At 41.3% G+C, this 18,107-nt stretch overlaps 1 protein-coding gene across 1 annotated transcript in view; it reads right to left on the bottom strand.

Annotated features, from left to right (window-relative positions):
* Positions 1-15,031, bottom strand: part of LVRN (laeverin) — a 73,754-nt gene extending 58,723 nt beyond the window's left edge. The window contains exon 1 of the mRNA XM_005557559.5: positions 14,194-15,031. Coding sequence (XP_005557616.2) covers positions 14,194-14,888 — 695 coding nt within the window. The 5' untranslated portion in view covers positions 14,889-15,031. The remainder of the gene's footprint in view (positions 1-14,193) is intronic.
* Positions 15,032-18,107: the final 3,076 nt, after the last annotated feature.

Genomic DNA, 18,107 nt, shown 5'->3' with positions numbered 1-18,107 from the left:
TGGAACAACTAGAATTCTCCCATATGTTGATAAAAATTTTAAATGACCAAATTTCTTGGAAAACAGTTTTGCATTTTCTTAAAAAACTAAATATTCATATGATTTAACCACTCCACTCTTAGGTATTTACTCAAGAAAAATGAATTCATAAAAAGACTTGTATATGAGTATTCCTGGAAGCTTTATTTGTAAACAGCTCAAAACTGAAAACAACCAAAATGTCTTGGTAATTTGTTGGATAAACAAATTGTGTTGTATCAATATAATGAAATGCTATCAGTAATACAAAAGAACTGACACACACAAAAAGAATGTACTTCAGATGGGCATGGTGGCTCACTCCTGTAACCCCAGCCCTTTGGGAGGCCAAGGCGAGTGCATCACAAGGTCAGAAGAGCGAGGTCATCTTGGCCAACATGGTGAAACCCCATCTCTACTGAAATACAAAAAAAAAAAATTAGCCAGGTGTGGTGGTGTGCACCTGTAATCCCAGCTACTTGGGAGGCTGAGGCAGGGGAATCACTTGAACCCATGAGGCGGAGGTTGCAGTGAGCTGAGATTGTGCCACTGTACTCCATCCTGGCGACAGAGCAAGACTCTGTCTAAAAGAAAAAAAAAAAAGAATGTATTTCAAAGTAATTCTGCTGAACGAAAGAAGTTAGACATGAGAGTACATATTGTATGATTCTATTCATATAAAACACTACAAAATGCAAATTAATCTACAGAAAGCAGATCCATAGTTGCCTGAAGATAAGAAGGTTACAGTGATGTAGAAAGGAGAGATTATAAAGAGCAGAAGAAACTTTTGGACGTGATGAATATGTTTATTAATGTTGATTGTAGTGGTCGTTTCACCAGCACATATGTATACATATGCCAAAACTTACCAAGTTTTACACTTTAAATATGTGCAGTATATTGTATGTCAGTTATACTTTAATAAAGCTGTTTTAAAAATCTCTAGAAATACAAAGCAGCAAGAAAATGTGCATGATAACCCAGGAAAAAGAAGTCAATAGAAACAAAACAAAAAATGACAGAGATGCTAAACTTAGCAGCTAAGAACATTAAAACTGCTATTATAAATATGTCTAATATGCTCAAGGATAATGGTATGAAAGATGGTATGAAAGATATAAGCATGTAGAAATGTTAAAGATAAAAATTGCAGTATCTTTTTTTTTTTTTTTTTGAGATGGAGTCTCGCTCTGTTGCCCAGGCTGGAGTGCAGTGGCATGATCTCAGTTCACTGCAATCTCCGCCTCCCAAGTTCAAGTGATTCTCCTGCCTCAGTCTCCTGAGTAGCTGGGACTACAGGTAAATGCCACCACACCTGGCTAATTTTTTGTCTTATTTTTAGTAGAGACGGGGTTTCACTGTGTTAGCCAGGCCTCGATCTCCCGACCTCATGATCCACCTGCCTCAGCCTCCCAAAGTGCTGGGATTACAGGCGTGAGCCACCATACCAGGCCAAAAATTACAATAGCTTAAATGACAATTTCACTGGATGAGACTAAAAGCAAACTAAACACTGCAGATGAAAATAATTAATGAAATTGAAGACAGAACAATGGGAACTATCCAAAATCAAACACACAGAGAAAACATACTAAAAAACAATGAAAAGAACCTCAGGACGTGCCTGTAATGTCAGGCAGCCTAACAGGTAATCGAAGTCCCAGAATAAGAGGAGAAAAAAAGTACGAAACAGGAAAAAAAATTAATAATGGTTGAAAGTTTTTCCAAATGTGAAGAAAACCTTAAATTCGCAGATTCAAGAAGCTCAGTGAACCCCAAAACAGGATAAACCAGGGCTCTCTTATTTCCTTAAGACATGAGAACTAAGACACTTCCTCCTGTACACAAAGGCTATATTGAGAAAGGGGAAAGAAAGAGGCCTCTTGAAAGGGGAAGACTTTGAATTCATCAGATGGTGTGACTTGTGAACCATTCCTTCGTAACAGTCAAGGCTTAGTGCTTTCCATTGATGATGGGGCCCTCATCTGGGCTACTGCTTGAATGGCCAGGTCTCTGAGCCTGGTTGTAATTCCTTTCGAAGTCACATCTTGGATAACCAGTCACACTCTATAGAACTTTCCTCCATGGGACTTTGTTTAACTGCATATCCCAGCTTGGCCTCCTTCGTTTCTCAGTCGCGCTTGCCCATTCTCCAGTTGAGTTTTCCTGGGAATACTTACTGAAAAATTGCTTCCGTAGAAAAATTTGTCTGAGGGTTATACCTTGTCAGAAGGAGGAGGGGAGAAAGTAGACTCTTGCCTTCTCCATTTGTTCTTTTCTCTGTCTTCCCCCACCTTCCTCCCTGCATTATAAGGACTGTCCACTCTCCTCTACTATATAGCAAGCGCTCTTATCAAAAAGGGGGGGGCGGGGCACGGTGGCTCACACCTATAATCCCAGCACTTTGGGAGGCCGAGAAGGGTGGATCACGAGATCAGGAGATCGAGACCATCCTGGCTAACACGGTGAAACCCCGTCTCTACTAAAAATACAAAAACTTAGCCAGGTGCGGTGGCGGGCCCCTGTAGTCCCAGCTACATGGGAGGCTGAGGCAGAAGAATGGTGTGAACCTGGGAGGCGGAGCTTGCAGTGAGCTGAGATTGCGCCACTGCACTCCAGCCTGGGTGACAGAGGGAGACTCAGTCTCAAAAAAAAAAAAAAAAAAAAAAGGGTGGGGGACTAGATTGGCACCTGTCCTTCTAGCTAGTCAGGAGGCTGAGACAAGAGGATCACTTGGGCCTGAGAGTTTGAGGCTGCAGTGAGCTATGATTGTGCTCCAGCCTGGGTGACAGAGTGAAATCCCATCTCTGAAAAAAAAAAAAAAAAAAAAAAAAAGGCTGGAGAACTAAGGCTGTCTCAATATTTTCAAAAATCAATCAATATAATACCTATATTAACAGGCTTAAGAAGAAAAAAAATCACATGATTATATCAATTTATGCAGAAAAAGTGTTAGAAAAATTCAACATGCATTCATGCAAAAAAAAAAACTCTCAGAAAAAAACATGAATAGAAGACAACGTTCTCAACTTGATAAAAAACATATACAGAAACCTACATTTAATATTATACTCAGTAGTAAAGGCTAAAAACTTTCCCCCTAAAATGAGGAGAAAAAAGCAAGAATGTTCATTTTTACCACTCATGTTTAACATAGTGCTGGAAGTTTTAGCCAACACAATAAAGCAGGAAAAGAAAATAAATGGCAGATAGATTGAAATGGAAGAAATAAAACTGTCTCTATTTGTTGACAACATGATGGTCTATGTAGACAATTCCAAAGGCTCTACAAAATAAAAAACACAAAGCTCTAGATCTCATGAGTTCAGCAAGGGAACAGGATACAAGATCAACATACAAAGCAATTTTTCTATATAGTAGCAACAGACATGTAGAAAACCAAAATTAAACATATAATACCATATACTATTTCTGAAATAAACTTAAATATTTGAGTGTGAATCTAACAAAACATGTAGGCTTTGTATGCTAAAAATGATAAAATTCTGATGAAATAAATCAAAGATCTAAATAAATGGACATTTCATGCTCAGAGAATGGAAGATTAAGGATAGCAAAGCTATCAATTCTCCCTAAATTTACATAAAGGTTTAACATAGGTCCTATCAAAAGCCTAATAAGATTTTTAGTAGCTATATATAAGAATATCATAAAATACATAAGGAAAGGCAAAGGAACTAAAATAGTTAAAACAATTCCAAAAAAGGAAGACAATTTCAAGATTTAATGTATAGCTACAGTAAGCAAGACTATGTAGTACTGGCAGAGGAATCAACACCTATGTGGACGAACAGAATAGAGAATCCAGTAATAGTGTGGCCAACAGATTTTTGACAAAGGTGCAAAAGCAATTCAATAGTGGGAGGATAGTCTTTTCAACAAACGATGCTGGAAAAAAAATGGATATCCAGAGGCAAAAGAATTAACCCCAATCTAAACATAACATCTTAAAAAATTATCAAAGTGGATTATAGATTTAAATGTAAAACACTTTTGGAAGACAATATAGAAAATCTGCAGAACCTAGGGCTTGGTGAAGAGGTCTCAGGCATGACACCAACAGCATGACCCATTAAAAACTAGACAAACTGGAAACTGGGCACCAAGATGGCTGAACAGGAACAGCCCCAGCCTCCAGCTCCCAATGTGAGCGACACAGAAGACGGGTGATTTCTGCATTTCCAACTGAGGTACCGGGTTCATCTCACTGGGGTGTGTTGGACAGTGGGTGCAGCCCAACGAGCAAGAGACGAAGCAGGGTGAGGCATCGCCTTACCTGGGAAGTGCAAGGGGAAAGGGAATTCCCTTTCCTAGCCAAGGGAAACCGTGGCACACAACACCTGGAAAATCAGGTCACTCCCACCCTAATACTGGGTTTTACCAAGGGTCTTAGCAAATGGCACACCAGTAGATTATATTCTGCATCTGGCTCAGAAGGTCCCATGCCCACGGGGCCTCCCTCATTGCCAGCACAGCAGTCTGAGATCTAACTGCAAGGCAGCAGTGAGGCTGGGGGAGGGGTGCCTGCCATTGCTGGGGCTTAAGTAGGTAAACAAAGCAGCCGGGAAGCTCGAACTGGGTGGAGCCTACAATAGCTCAAGGAGGCCTGCCTGCCTCTGTAGACTCCACCTCTGAGGACAAGGCATAGCCAAAAAAAAAGGCAGCGAAAACCTCTGCAGATGTAAATATCCCTGTCTGACAGCTTTGAAGAGAGTAGTGGTTCACCCAGCATGGAGTTTGAGATCTGAGAATGGACAGACCATCTGCACAAGTGGGTCCCTGACCCCTGAGTAGCCTAACTGGGAGACATTCCCCACTAGGGGCAGACTGACACCTCACACCTCAGAGGGTTGGGTACACCTCTGAGACGAAGCTTCCAGAGGAACGATCAGACAGCAACATTTGCTGTTTAGCAATATTCACTCTTCTGTAGCCTCCGCTGCTGATACCCAGGCAAACAGGGTCTGGAGTGGACCTCTAGCAAACTCCAACAGACTTGCAGCTGAGGGTCCTGGCTGTTAGAAGGGAAAATAACAAACAGACAGGACATCCACACCAAAACCCCATCTGTATGTCACCATCATCAAAGACCAAAGGTAGATAAAACCACAAAGATGGGGAAAAAGCAGTACATAAAAGCTGGAAATTCTAAAAATCAGAGTGCCTCTCCCCCTCCAAAGGAATGCAGCTCCTCACCAGCAATGGAACAAAGCTGGATGGAGAATGACTTTGAAGAGTTGAGAGAAGAAGGCTTCAGACAATCAAACTTCTCCAAGCTAAAGGAGGAATTACAAACCTAGCGTAAAGAAACTAAAAACCTTGAAAAAAGACTTGACGAATGGCTAACTGGAATAACCAATGTAGAGAAGTCCTTAAACAACCTGATAGAGATGAAAACCATGACACGAGAAATACATGACAAATGCACAAGCTTCAGTAACTGACTCGATCAACTGGAAGAAAGGGTATCAGTGATTGAAGATCAAATGAATGAAATGAAGCGAGAAGAGAAGTTTAGAGAAAAAAGAGTAAAAAGAAATTAACAAAGCTTCCATGAAATATGGGACTATGTGAAAAGACCAAATCTATGTCTGATTGGTGTACCTGAAAGTGACAGGGAGAATGGAACCAAGTTGGAAAACACTCTGCAGGATATTATCCAGGAGAACTTCCCGAACCTAGTAAGGCAGGCCAGCATACAAATTCAGGAAATACAGAGAAGGCCACAAAGATATTCCTCAAGAAGAGCAACTCCAAGACACATAATTGTCAGATTCACCAAAGCTGATGAAGGAAAAAATGTTAAGGGCAGCCAGAGAGAAAGGTCAGGTTACCCACAACAGGAAGACCATAAGACTAACAGTGGATCTCTCGGCAGAAACTCTACAAGCCAGAAGAGAGTAGGGGCCAATATTCAACATTCTTAAAGAAAAGAATTTTCAACCCAGAATTTCATATCCAGCCAAACTAAGTTTCATAAGTGAAGGGGAAATAAAATCCTTTACAGAAAAGCAAATGCTGAGAGATTTTGTCACCACCAGGCCTGCCCTACAAGAGCTCCTGAAGGAAGCACTGAACATGGAAAGGAACAACCGGTACCAGCCACTGCAAAAACATGCCAAAATGTAAAGACCATCAATACTAGGAAGCAACTGCATCAACTAACAGGCAAAATAACCAGCTAACATCATAATGACAGGATCAAGTTCACACATAACAATATTAACCTTAAATGTAAATGTGCTAAATACTCCAATTAAAAGACACAGACTGGCAAATTGGATAGAGTCAAGACCCATCAGTTTGCTATATTCAGGCAACCCATCTCATGTGCAGAGACACACATAGCCTCAAAACAAAGGGATGGAGGAAGATCTACCAAGCAAATGGAAAACAAAAAAAGGCAGGGATTGCAATCCTAGTATCTGATAAAACAGGCTTTAAACCAACAAGATCAAGAGAGACAAAGAAGGCCATTACATAATGGTAAAGGGATCAATTCAACAAGAAGAGCTAACTATCCTAAATATATATGCACCCAATACAGGATCACCCAGATTCATAAAGCAAGTCTTTAGAGACTTACAAAGAGACTTAGACTCCCATACAATAATAATGGCAGACTTTAACATCCTACTGTCAACATTAGACAGATCAACAAGACAGAAAGTTAAAAAGGATATCCAGGAATTGAATTCAACTCTGCATCAAGCAGACCTAATAGGCATCTACAGAACTCTCCACCCCAAATCAACAGAATATACATTCTTCTCAGCACCACATCGCACTTATTTCAAAATTGACCAATTAGTTGGAAGTAAAGCACTCCTAAACAAATGGAAAAGAACTGAAATTATAACAAACTGTCTCTCAAACCACAGTGCAATCAAACTAGAACTCAGGATTAAGAAACTCAATCAAAACCACTCAACTACATGGAAACGGAACAATCTGCTCCTGAATGACAACTGGGTATATAACGAAATGAAGGCAGAAATAAAGATGTTCTTTGAAACCAATGAGAACAAAGATACAACATACCAGAATCTCTGGGACACATTTAAAGCCGTGTGTACAGGGAGATTTATAGCACTAAATGCCCACAAGAGAAAGCAGGAAAGATCTAAAATTGACACTCTAACATCACAATTAAAAGAACTAGAGAAGCAAGAGCAAAAACTTCCAAAAGCTAACAGAAGGCAAGAAATAACTAAGATCAGAGCAGAACTGAAGGAGATAGAGACACAAAAAACCCTTCAAAAAAATCAATGAATCCAGGAGCTGGTTTTTTGAGAAGATTGACAAAATTGATAGAATGCTAGCAAGACTAAAAAGAAGAAAAGAGAGAAGAATCAAATAGACACAATAAAAAATGATAAAGGGGATATCACCACCAACCCCACAGAAATACAAACTACCATCAGAGAATACTATAAACACCTCTATGAAAATAAACTAGAAAACCTAGAAGAAATGGATAAATTCCTGGACACATACACTCTCCCAAGACTAAACCAGGAAGAATTTGGATCCCTGAATAGACCAATAGCAGGATCTGAAATTGAGGCAATAATTAATAGCCTACCAATGAAAAAAAGTCCAGGACCAGACGGATTCACAGCCGAATTCTACCAAAGGTACAAGGAGGAGCTGGTACCATTCCTGCTGAAATTATTCCAATCAATAGAAAAAGAGGGAATCCTCCCTAACTCATTTCATGAGGCCAATATCATCCTGATATTAAAGCCTGGCAGAGACACATACACAAAAAAGGAGAATTTTAGACCAATATCCCTGATGAACATTGATGCAAAAATCCTCAATAAAATACTGGCAAACCAAATCCAGCAGCACATCAAAAAGCTTATCCACCATGATCAAGTGGGTTTCATCCCTGGGATGCAAGGCTGGTTCAACATACGCAAATCAATAAATGTAATCCAGCATATAAACAGAACCAAAAACAAAAACCACATAATTATCTCAATAGATGCAGAAAAGGCCTTTGACAAAATTCAACAGCCCTTCATGCTAAAAACTCTCAATAAATTCGGTATTGATGGAACATATCCCAAAATAATAAGAGCTATTTATGACAAACCCACAGTCAATATCATGCTGAATGGGCAAAAACTAGAAGCATTCCCCTTGAAAACTGGCACAAGACAGAGATGCCCTCTCTCACCACTCCTATTCAACATAGTTTTGGAAGTTCAGGCCAGGGCAATCAGGCAAGAGAAAGAAATAAAGGGTATTCAATTAGGAAAAGAGGAAGTCAAATTGTTCCTGTTTGCAGATGACATGATTGCATATTTGGAAAACCCCATCGTCTCAGCCCCAAATCTCCTTAAGTTGATAAACAACTTTAGCAAAGTCTCAGGATACAAAATCAATGTGCAAAAGTCACTAGCATTCTTATATACCAATAACAGACAAACAGAGAGCCAAATCATGAGTGAACTCCCATTCACAACAGCTTCAAAGAGAATAAAATACCTAGGAATCCAACTTACAAGGGATGTTAAGGACCTCTTCAAGGATGACTATAAACCACTGCTCAATGAAATAAAAGAGGACACAAACAAATGGAAGATCATTCCATGCTCATGGATAGGAACAATCAATATCGTGAAAATGGCCATACTGCCCAATGTAATTTATAGATTCAATGCCACCCCCATTAAGCTATCAATGACTTTCTTCACAGAATTGGAAAATACTACTTTAAAGCTCATATGGAACCAAAAAAGAACCTGCATTGCCAAGACAATCCTAAGTCAAAAGAACAAAGCTGGAGGTATCACGCTACCTAACCTCAAACCATACTACAAGGCTACAGTAACCAAAACAGCCTGGTACTGGTACCAAAACAGTGATATAGACCAATGGAACAGAACAGAGTCCTCAGAAATAATACCACACATCTACAACCATCTAATCTCTGACAAATCTGACAAAAACAGGAAATGGGGAAAGGATTCCCTATTTAATAAATGGTGCTGGGAAAACTAGCTAGCCATAAGTAGAAAGTTGAAACTGGATCCCTTCCTTACACCTTATACAAAAATTAATTCAAGATGGATTAGAAACTTAAATGTTAGACCTAAAACCATAAAAACCCTAGAAGAAAACCTAGACAATACCATTCAGGACATAGGCATGGGCAAGGACTTCGTGTCTAAAACAGCAAAAGCAATGACAACAAAAGCCAAAATGGACAAATGGGATCTAATTAAACTAAAGAGCTTCTGCACAGCAAAAGAATCTACCATCAGAGTGAACAGGCAACCTACAGAATGGGAGACAATTTTTGCAATCTACTCATCTGACAAAGGGCTAATATCCAGAACCTACAAAGAACTCAAATTTACCAAAAAAAAAAAAAAAAAAAAACCCCATCAAAGAGTGGGCAAAGGATATGAACAGACACTTCTCAAAAGAAGACATTTATGCAGCCAACAGACACATGAAAAAATGCTTGTCATCACTAGCCATCAGAGAAATGCAAATGAAAACCACAATGAGATACCATCTCACACCAGTTAGAATAGTGATCATTAAAAAGTCAGGAAACAACAGGTGCTGGAGAGGATGTGGAGAAATAGGAACACTTTTACACTGTTGTTGGGACTGTAAACTAGTTCAACCATTGTGGAAGACAGTGTGGTGATTCCTCAAGGATCTAGAACTAGAATTTGACCCAGCAATCCCATTACTGGGTATATACCCAAAGGATTACAAATCATGCTGCTATAAAGACACATGCACAATAGTGCTTATTGTGGCACTATTCACAATAGCAAAGACTTGGACCAATGCAAATGTCCATCAGTGACAGACTGGATTAAGAAAATGTGGCACATAAACACCACGGTATACTACGCAGCCATAAAAAGGATGAGTTCACGTCCTTTGTAGGGACATGGATGCAGCTGGAAACCATCATTCTCAGCAAAGTATTGCAAGAACAGTAAACCAAACACTGCATGTTCTCACTCATAGGTGGGAATTGAACAATAAGAACACTTGGACACAGGAAGGGGAATATCACACTCCGAGGCCTGTCCTGGGGTGGGGAGAGGGGGGAGGGATAGCATTAGGAGATATACCTAATGTAAATGACAAGCTAATGGGTGCAGCACACCAACATGGCACATGTATACATAGGTAACAAACCTGCACATTGTGCACATGTACCCTAGAACATAAAGTATAATTAATAAAAAAAAAGTATATGGGAAAAACAAAAAAAATTAGACAATTTGGACTTCATCAAAATTAAATTGAAACTTTTATTTAAAACTTTTATTCTCTGAAAGACCTTATTAAGATGATGAAAAGACAAGCTATAGGCTGGGAGAACGTATTTGCAAATGATATATAACTCACAAAGGACTTAGATCTAGAATATATAGAGAACTTCCAGAATTCAACAGTAAAAAATAAAATCTATCAGAAAATAGGAAAAGGCATGAAAAGACATTTCACTGACTGATACACAAATGGCAAATAAGCACACAAAAAGACGTTTAACATCATTAGTCATTGGAGACATGCAAATTAAAACCACAATGAGATATTACCATACACCTATCAGGACAGCTAAAATATAGTGACAAAACCAAATGATGGCCATGATACAGAGGACCTCTATCACTCATATATTGCTGGTAGGAGTATAAAATGGTATAGCTACTTTGAAAAACAATTTGGCAATTTCTTAAAAACTAAACATGCAACTACCTCATGACCCAGCAATGATAATTGTGAACATTTGTCCCAATGAAATGAACACTGTGTTCATACAAAAACCTGTACAAGTGCTTTGGGAGGCAAAGATAGCAGGATCCCTTGGGGCCAGAAGTTTGAGGCTAGCCTGGGCAACATAGAGGGATCCTGCCTCTTAAAGAGAAAAACCTGGACACAATTATTCATAAAAGATTTGTTTGTAAAACCAAAAACTGGAAACAACCAAAATACCGCTCAATAGATGAATGACTAAATAAACTTTCATACATCCATACTATGGAATAGTACTTAGCAATGAAAAGACTCAAACTATTGATGCATACTTGGATGGATCGCAAGGGCATTATGCTGAGTTAGAAAAACCAGTCTCTAAAGGTCACACGCTATATAATTTCATTTATAGAACATTCTCAAAATGACAAAATTACAAAGATGGAGAACAGATTAGTGGTTGTCAGGAGTTAGAGATGATTAGGGAGTGGCATGAGTGCATATAAAGAAGTATGGGAATGATCTTTAAGGTGGAACAGTTCTGTATCTTTATTATGGTAGTTTTTGCACAAATATATGCATATGATGAATGACATAAAAACATATATATGCATAGTATCAATGTCAAATTCTTGCTTTTGATATTATACTATAATTATGTAAGATAAACTAGATGAAGTGCACCTAGGACCTCTCTATGTTATCTTTGCAACTTCTGGTGAATCTATAATTATTTCAAAATAAAAAGTTAGAAAAAAGGATGAGATACCGTATTAGTCCGTATTCATGCTGCTATGAAGAAATACCCAAGACTGGGTAATTTATAAAGAAAAGGGGTTTAATTGACTCACAGTTCTGTATGGCTGGGAAGGCCTTGGGAAACTTCTAGTCATGGCAGGAGATGAAGGGGAAGAAAGGGGAAGAAAGGCACTTTCTTCACAGGGCAGCAAGACAGAGTGAGTGCAAGCAGGGGAAATGTCAGATTCTTATAAAACCATCAGATCTCATGAGACTCATTCACTATCAGGAGAACCGCATGGAGGAAACCACCCCCTTTTTCCAATTACCTCCCACCGGGTTATGGGAACTACAATTCAAGATGAGGTTTGGGTGGGGACACAACAAAACCATATCAGGTGCCTATAGTAGGCATCAGAATTAACTGAGACAATTGTCAAAACATATAAATTTCTAAACTCCTTTCTAAACTCACTGATCTATAATTTATTTTTGCTTGTTAAAAACTTTTAATTCTAGTAAAATACACATAACATAAAGTTTACCACTTTAACCATTTTTAAGTGTATAAGTTCAGTAGTGTTAAGAACATTCACACTGTTGTCAATCTATCTCCAGAACTCTTATCATCTTACAAAACTACAATCTATACCCACTAAGCAATAACTCCCCACTCCCCAGCTTTGCCTTCTCCTCTGGGAATCTTCTTAGACTCATATATACCAGGAACTTGGCAGGTTCCGTGTTTAGATAGCAAAGAAGCTGATCATAATGATAATCTGACCTAAGGATAGCAGTTACCACTACCCAGGCTGTATGTGTCACTGAGTACTCCCTTTTTCATTTAATTCTCACAGTACTCTAATAGTTGACAATTATTGTATCTACTCTGTGAATGAGGAAACAGACTCAGAGAGGTTAAGAGACTAGCTCAATTGACACAGCTCAGGTTCAAACTTAGGCCTGCTGGGCTCCCAGAATCTGGCGTACCACAAGCCATCCTTCTGTTGCAGGTTCTTCATGACTCTGGCTTCAAGCTTAATCTTAGTTGTCTTTTCCTTGTGGTTTCAGAAGCAGAGACCCAGAGAGTAACAACTCTTCCAAAACATCACAGTTTTGGAGACTAACCTTGGTTTATGAACATCTGTAGAACTTTATTAAGATTTCTTCTTGCTTGAATTTTAATGTTCTGAAAATATGGTTTCTAGTTAACACTAGAGTTAGCAACACAATAGAAAAATTGAATGGGACTTTCCTTTCCCATTTTTGCAAGCTTGTCTGGGCCATAGTCCCACTGAAACAGGACCAAGGAAGAGGTAGGTGAACAGAGGAGGATTTACCGACCTACAGCAAGAAAAAAAAAAAAGTCAGACATGTAGGTAAAGTGTTTCCATTTTCTCCTCTGAAATACTTTGCACCCTGACCTACACAGTAATTTCAAAAGATTCCTTCACAAGTTGAGTAACACATCATCTGAATAAGAAAACTTCAAAACTAGTTTTTCAAGCATTGATGTATTGTTTAAAAGAAAAACCAAGCACGCTGCCCTTAAAAACAAAAGTTATAGATTATACATCCACGAGGGCAACTCTTTAAATTTATTTTAAAAACCTTTGAAATTTTGAAAGTAGTGCAGGAGATGGTGTAGGGTGTAATTTAGTGGGATTCTTTCCCTCAGAAAACATCTGAGAACATTTTCTCTAATAATAAAGGGCAAAGTGCATGCAGTTGTGTTCGGCGCAAATGCTCCACCAGTGTGTGAGTGGACAAAGAGATCGCCGGTTGGAAAAAAAATAAATTTTAATGTCTCCCACTTAAGCTATTTCCCCGGCATTCGCCGGAGGACAGTATTGTGGTCTCAGAGCGTGGAAAGAGACAATTCTTCTTGTGCAGGGGCAGGAAACTTCCCGTGTAGGAGATATTATCTCAAATGAGTGTAAAAAGAACACATGTCTGCATTTCTAACAAGCTCCCTTACCGCTGCTGCTGGTCCAAGGACCAACATTTGAGGGGCAAGGGGTTTGTTGAATGGGGTGAAGAAATTTCCTGCTAGAGAGGAAAGGTGCTTTCTGAAGAAAACGATAAGCTTCTGGGGTACCAGCGACCTAAAAAGGGGCAGCAATAGAAGCAAACTGGATGAGCAGATACAGGATTGAAAACTGGCCAGAGGAAGGACCGCGGTCTCCGCCGTCTCTTTATTCGGAGTAAGGTTTTAGGAAAAGGGAGAAAGGAGGCGCTCGCCCTCTGTTTGGCTTTGAAAGAAAACGTCGCGGTGTCTGATGTTCCCCTTCCTGCGTCCAAGTGTTCTCATTGTTCAGTTCCCACCTATGAGTGAGAACATGAGGTGTTTGGTTTTTTATCCTTGTGAGAGTTTGCATTAGGAGATATACCCAATGTAAACGACGAGTTAATGGGTGCAGCACACCAACATGGCACATGTATACATATGTAACAAACCGGCACGTTGTGCACATATACCCTGGAACTTAAAGTATAATAAAAATTAAATAAATAAATAAATAAATAAATAAATAAATAAATAAAACGTCGCAAGGGGATTCTTTGGAAAAGGCAGCAGACGCGCACCTGGACATGGTAGTCAGCTGGACCCGCAGCCTGCACCGGGACGCAGGGGCGGGGGCCGAAAGGGGCCACGGGCTGTACAGCCCTTACCTGCGCTCGCCCTGGTCGGTGTAGACGTTGAGGAAGAGTCCCTCCTTGAGGTCTTCATACACCAGGCCGGAGAAGCTGAGCTGCAGCTCGTAGCTGCTACCAGGTTTCAGGGGCTCACTGAGCTCCAGCACCATGTATTCAGTGTCCACCGCGAACCACACGTCGTCCACGGGCACGCGGCCCACTGTGGCGTTCCCAGTGCCCGGGGACAGGGGGCCCCGCACCTCGGCGCGCTCGCAGTCCTGGAACAGGCTATGCAGCAGCAGGCGAGAGGTGGCCACCGTGCAGCGCACCGTGATGTTCACGCGGCCAGTGAAGAGCAAAGACCCGGCCGGAAGGTGGTCGGGCCTCAGCTGCGGCCACAGCTCCAGGTCGTAGTGCAGCGGCACGAGCCAGGGCGGCAGGCGTAACTGGTCCCAGGGCCCCGGGGGTCGCCAGTCGCTCGGGGTGGTCGTCACCGCTAGCTCGCGTGCACTGCTGGGTTTCGGGGTCCGCGTCGGCTTCTGCCTGAGGGGAGGGGAGGACTCGGCTTCCGAGTCCCCGAGTCCAGGCAGCCCCGAAGGTGGGACGCGCTCGCAGTGGCCGTACAAGGCGGCGAGTACGGCCAGCGCCAGCAGGAGGGCGGCTACCAGCCCCGCCAGCAGCAGAGCCACCGCGCGGCTCACATAGAAGCCTGAGTTGGAAGGGGGCCCCATGGCAGGCACCGGCTTCGGGCGCGAGGCAGGAGCTCAGAGACTGTGGCAGCTGTCAAAACCCCGGCCAGGGTATTCAGTGCTGGGACCCCTGCCCCTCCTCTCTCGTAACGTGCCTCTTCCTCCTGGAAGAGCCTGGACGGACTGGAACGCAGCAGACAGCGGTTGGGACCATGGCTTCCCCCTCCCAGCTAATCAGACACAGGTCCCAGCCTATCCACTCCCGCCCCCTGCCAGCGCCAGGGAAGAGGCGGACCTGGCGCACCCAGGAGCTTACCCCTTTGGGTTCGAAGAGAAAGACCCCACGGAAGATGCCTCCAGGGTCGGCACGGGGAGGGGGCGTTCAGGCCAAACTCGAATTCGTACACCTTAAAAGTGGATATTTGGATGAGGGATGTGCCCCGGTACGGTTTCAGGTGGTGTCAGAAAGGGGACAGGTACGGAGCACCTCTATCTCCAAGCCAGCGACGAGCCACCAGCAACACACCTGCTTCACCGCCAGGCGGGGTTTCGTGTGCTAGGGGGTGGTAAGGGCTAGAGGACCAGGATATTTGGGAATGCGTTCGGAAATGACCCTGCAGGGCGTCGGCTGCGCCGTCTGAACAAATTTCTGGAGCCAAAAGTGTAGCCCTAACGTCGCTTCCTAAATAAGCCCGGGAGGCATGCGGCCCAGGCAGCGAAGGCGAAGATGGAAACAACGTCCTGGTTTCCAGAGCTTATAAAACCAGGCTGGAGGAAGAGGCGACTAAGTGCTAGGTAGCCTGGCGTCTGCGTCTCCGGGTGAAGTGGGGTTGTGGGGCAGAGCAGGGTTAGAACCACGTTACCACAGGAAGGGGTGGCGAGATAGTTTTTCTTAGCTCTGCAGCTGCCGGGGGCCGGGATTTCCCTTCTTGAAGCTGGGGTAGAGGGGACACCTGCTTTCAAAACCGGCCTGAATCAAGCAAAGAGAATAAAACAACTTGGCGGTCAGTGTTTCCACCTAGAAATTCCTGGGCTGGAATTGGTTTTTCCGGCAGTACCCTAGTCGCTGAAGCTTTCACATGTTTGACATGGCATATGTTTGCTATTTAGCTGGTGCCCCTGAGCGAATTCTTGGCTCTGCGCTGGATCTGGAGTCTGCGTTCATGCACGCTGGTGAATTGGAAATGAGATTGCAAACATCAGGAGGCACTGGGGACGGAAGGGAAGGTAGTTAGATCCCACTGCAAGTTGAAGATTTTAAACTATCCTGTCTTGAGACTGCAGAGTGTGTGTGTGTGTGTGTGTGTGTGTGTGTGTGTGTGTGTGTGTGTGTGTTACAGCGAAAATACAATAATTTTTTTCCATAGCAGCTATAAAACGGTGTTCGCTTTACTACTGCTTTGACTGTATCTCATTTTCAATGAGGAACCCCTTTCGCCTGTGTTCGGAGGTGGGGTAGACCATGGTGATTCTCCTGGGAAATGCGTGCTTTCTTGTTCCTTCAACTGAAGTGAATCACATGAACACCACCACCATCACCCTCTGGAATAAGACAGGGAAGTGGAAGAAGATTTGGCATCAAGCTCACGCAGATAGTTGTGCTATAATCTGTGGACCAGTCCACATTAAGACCATATGACTTATTTTTTTGGATTTGCTTTCTTCAGAAACTTAAGGATTATATTTAAAAATAATTATGACCACATGCATCACTCTCAGAAGATCATGAATACAGCTGAGGGAGAAGCTCCATCTATTTCTATATACCTACCACAAGTTGTGCTGCCAGAATTGTGAGCTACTGCGCTAGCAGGGGCATCTCAGTTTAGATCATGTTCAGATTGGGATTGTGACAGCTGTGGCACTAATTAACTAATTACTGGCCTTAACAACCCGTGGACAATTTCTTGAAGGATTTCGAAGGATTTCCAGACACTCAAGGAAAGATAAAAAAGAAAGGTAGTCAGTAACACTATTATTTCAAACATATTAAAGGTATTCCCCTCAATTAAGTACATTAATTGTATATGGACATTAGCATTTAATTCTATTTTTCTAATATGATTAAAGAAATAGAGATTGGCTTCCACACAAAAAGTTTCAAAGTAATAGTCACACCAAATGATTCAGCAGTTCAAGTATCTTATTAAAGGGAAAATATTTCTGATAAATCATGTCACTCCAAAGACGTTGCAAAATAACATACTGGTTGAGTCAAGATTATAATAATAAAGAACTGGAAAAGTATTATATGAAATATTTGACATCTCAATGAAAAAGTAGTTCGGGAATATAGACCAGTTGCTAGGAAAACATTTTCTAGAGCTGCTCAGAAAATCTGCTTATTCAGAGCAATGAAAACGGTGATTCTCAACTGGGCATAATTTTTGTGCCCTTGCCACTCTCAGCACCTCATTTGACAATGTTTGGAGATATTTTTGGTTGTCACAACTCAGGGGAGGAAGTGCTACTGGTATTTAGTGGGTAGAGGCTAGCTGTCCTCTAATAATGCACTGGACAGCCTGCCACAACAAAGAAGTATCCTGCCCAAAATGTCATTAGTGCTGCTGTTCAGAAATCCTGAACTAAAGCAATAATCCTTTAACATGCTACCCAGGTAAAACTTCAGCTTTGTATCTTGTGCTGCTGTTTACTTTTGTTGTTTATGTTTATACTTTGGCATGTCTATTATTTTGCCATCTTTATTTCTTGGTACTTATTATGAAACCCTATAATATTTTATTATATCTCTTAGACCACATAACTTGATTTTTCTTTTCTTTTTTGTTTACTCTGAAATTTTAATTTTTTGAGTGGGTAATGTAAGTTTCAAAAATCAAAACAATATGAAATTTTTTTACTTTTTAATTATTATTTTTCCATAAGTTATTGGGGATACAGGTGGTATTTGGTTACATGAGTAGTTCTTTGGTGGTGATTTGTGAGATCCTGGTGCACCTATCACTCAGGTGGTATACACTACACCATATTTGTTGTCTTTTATCCTTCACTCCCTCCCACTCTTTCCTGCAAGTTTCCAGAGTCCATTATATCATTTTTATGCCTTTGCATCCTCATAACTTAGATCCCACATATCAGTGGGAACATACAATGTTTGGTTTTCCATTCCTGAGTTACTTCACTTAGAATAATAGTCTCTTTCCATTCCTGAGTTACTTAGAATAATAGTCTCCAGTCTCATCCAGGTCATTCCAAATGCTGTTAATTCATTCCTTTTTATGTCTGAGTAGTATTCCATTG

The sequence above is a fragment of the Macaca fascicularis genome, chromosome 6 (assembly GCF_037993035.2).
Source record: "Macaca fascicularis isolate 582-1 chromosome 6, T2T-MFA8v1.1".
Lineage (NCBI taxonomy): Eukaryota > Metazoa > Chordata > Mammalia > Primates > Cercopithecidae > Macaca > Macaca fascicularis.
The sequence above is the reverse complement of the archived record's forward strand: the minus strand, read 5'-3'. Positions and strand labels throughout refer to the sequence as shown.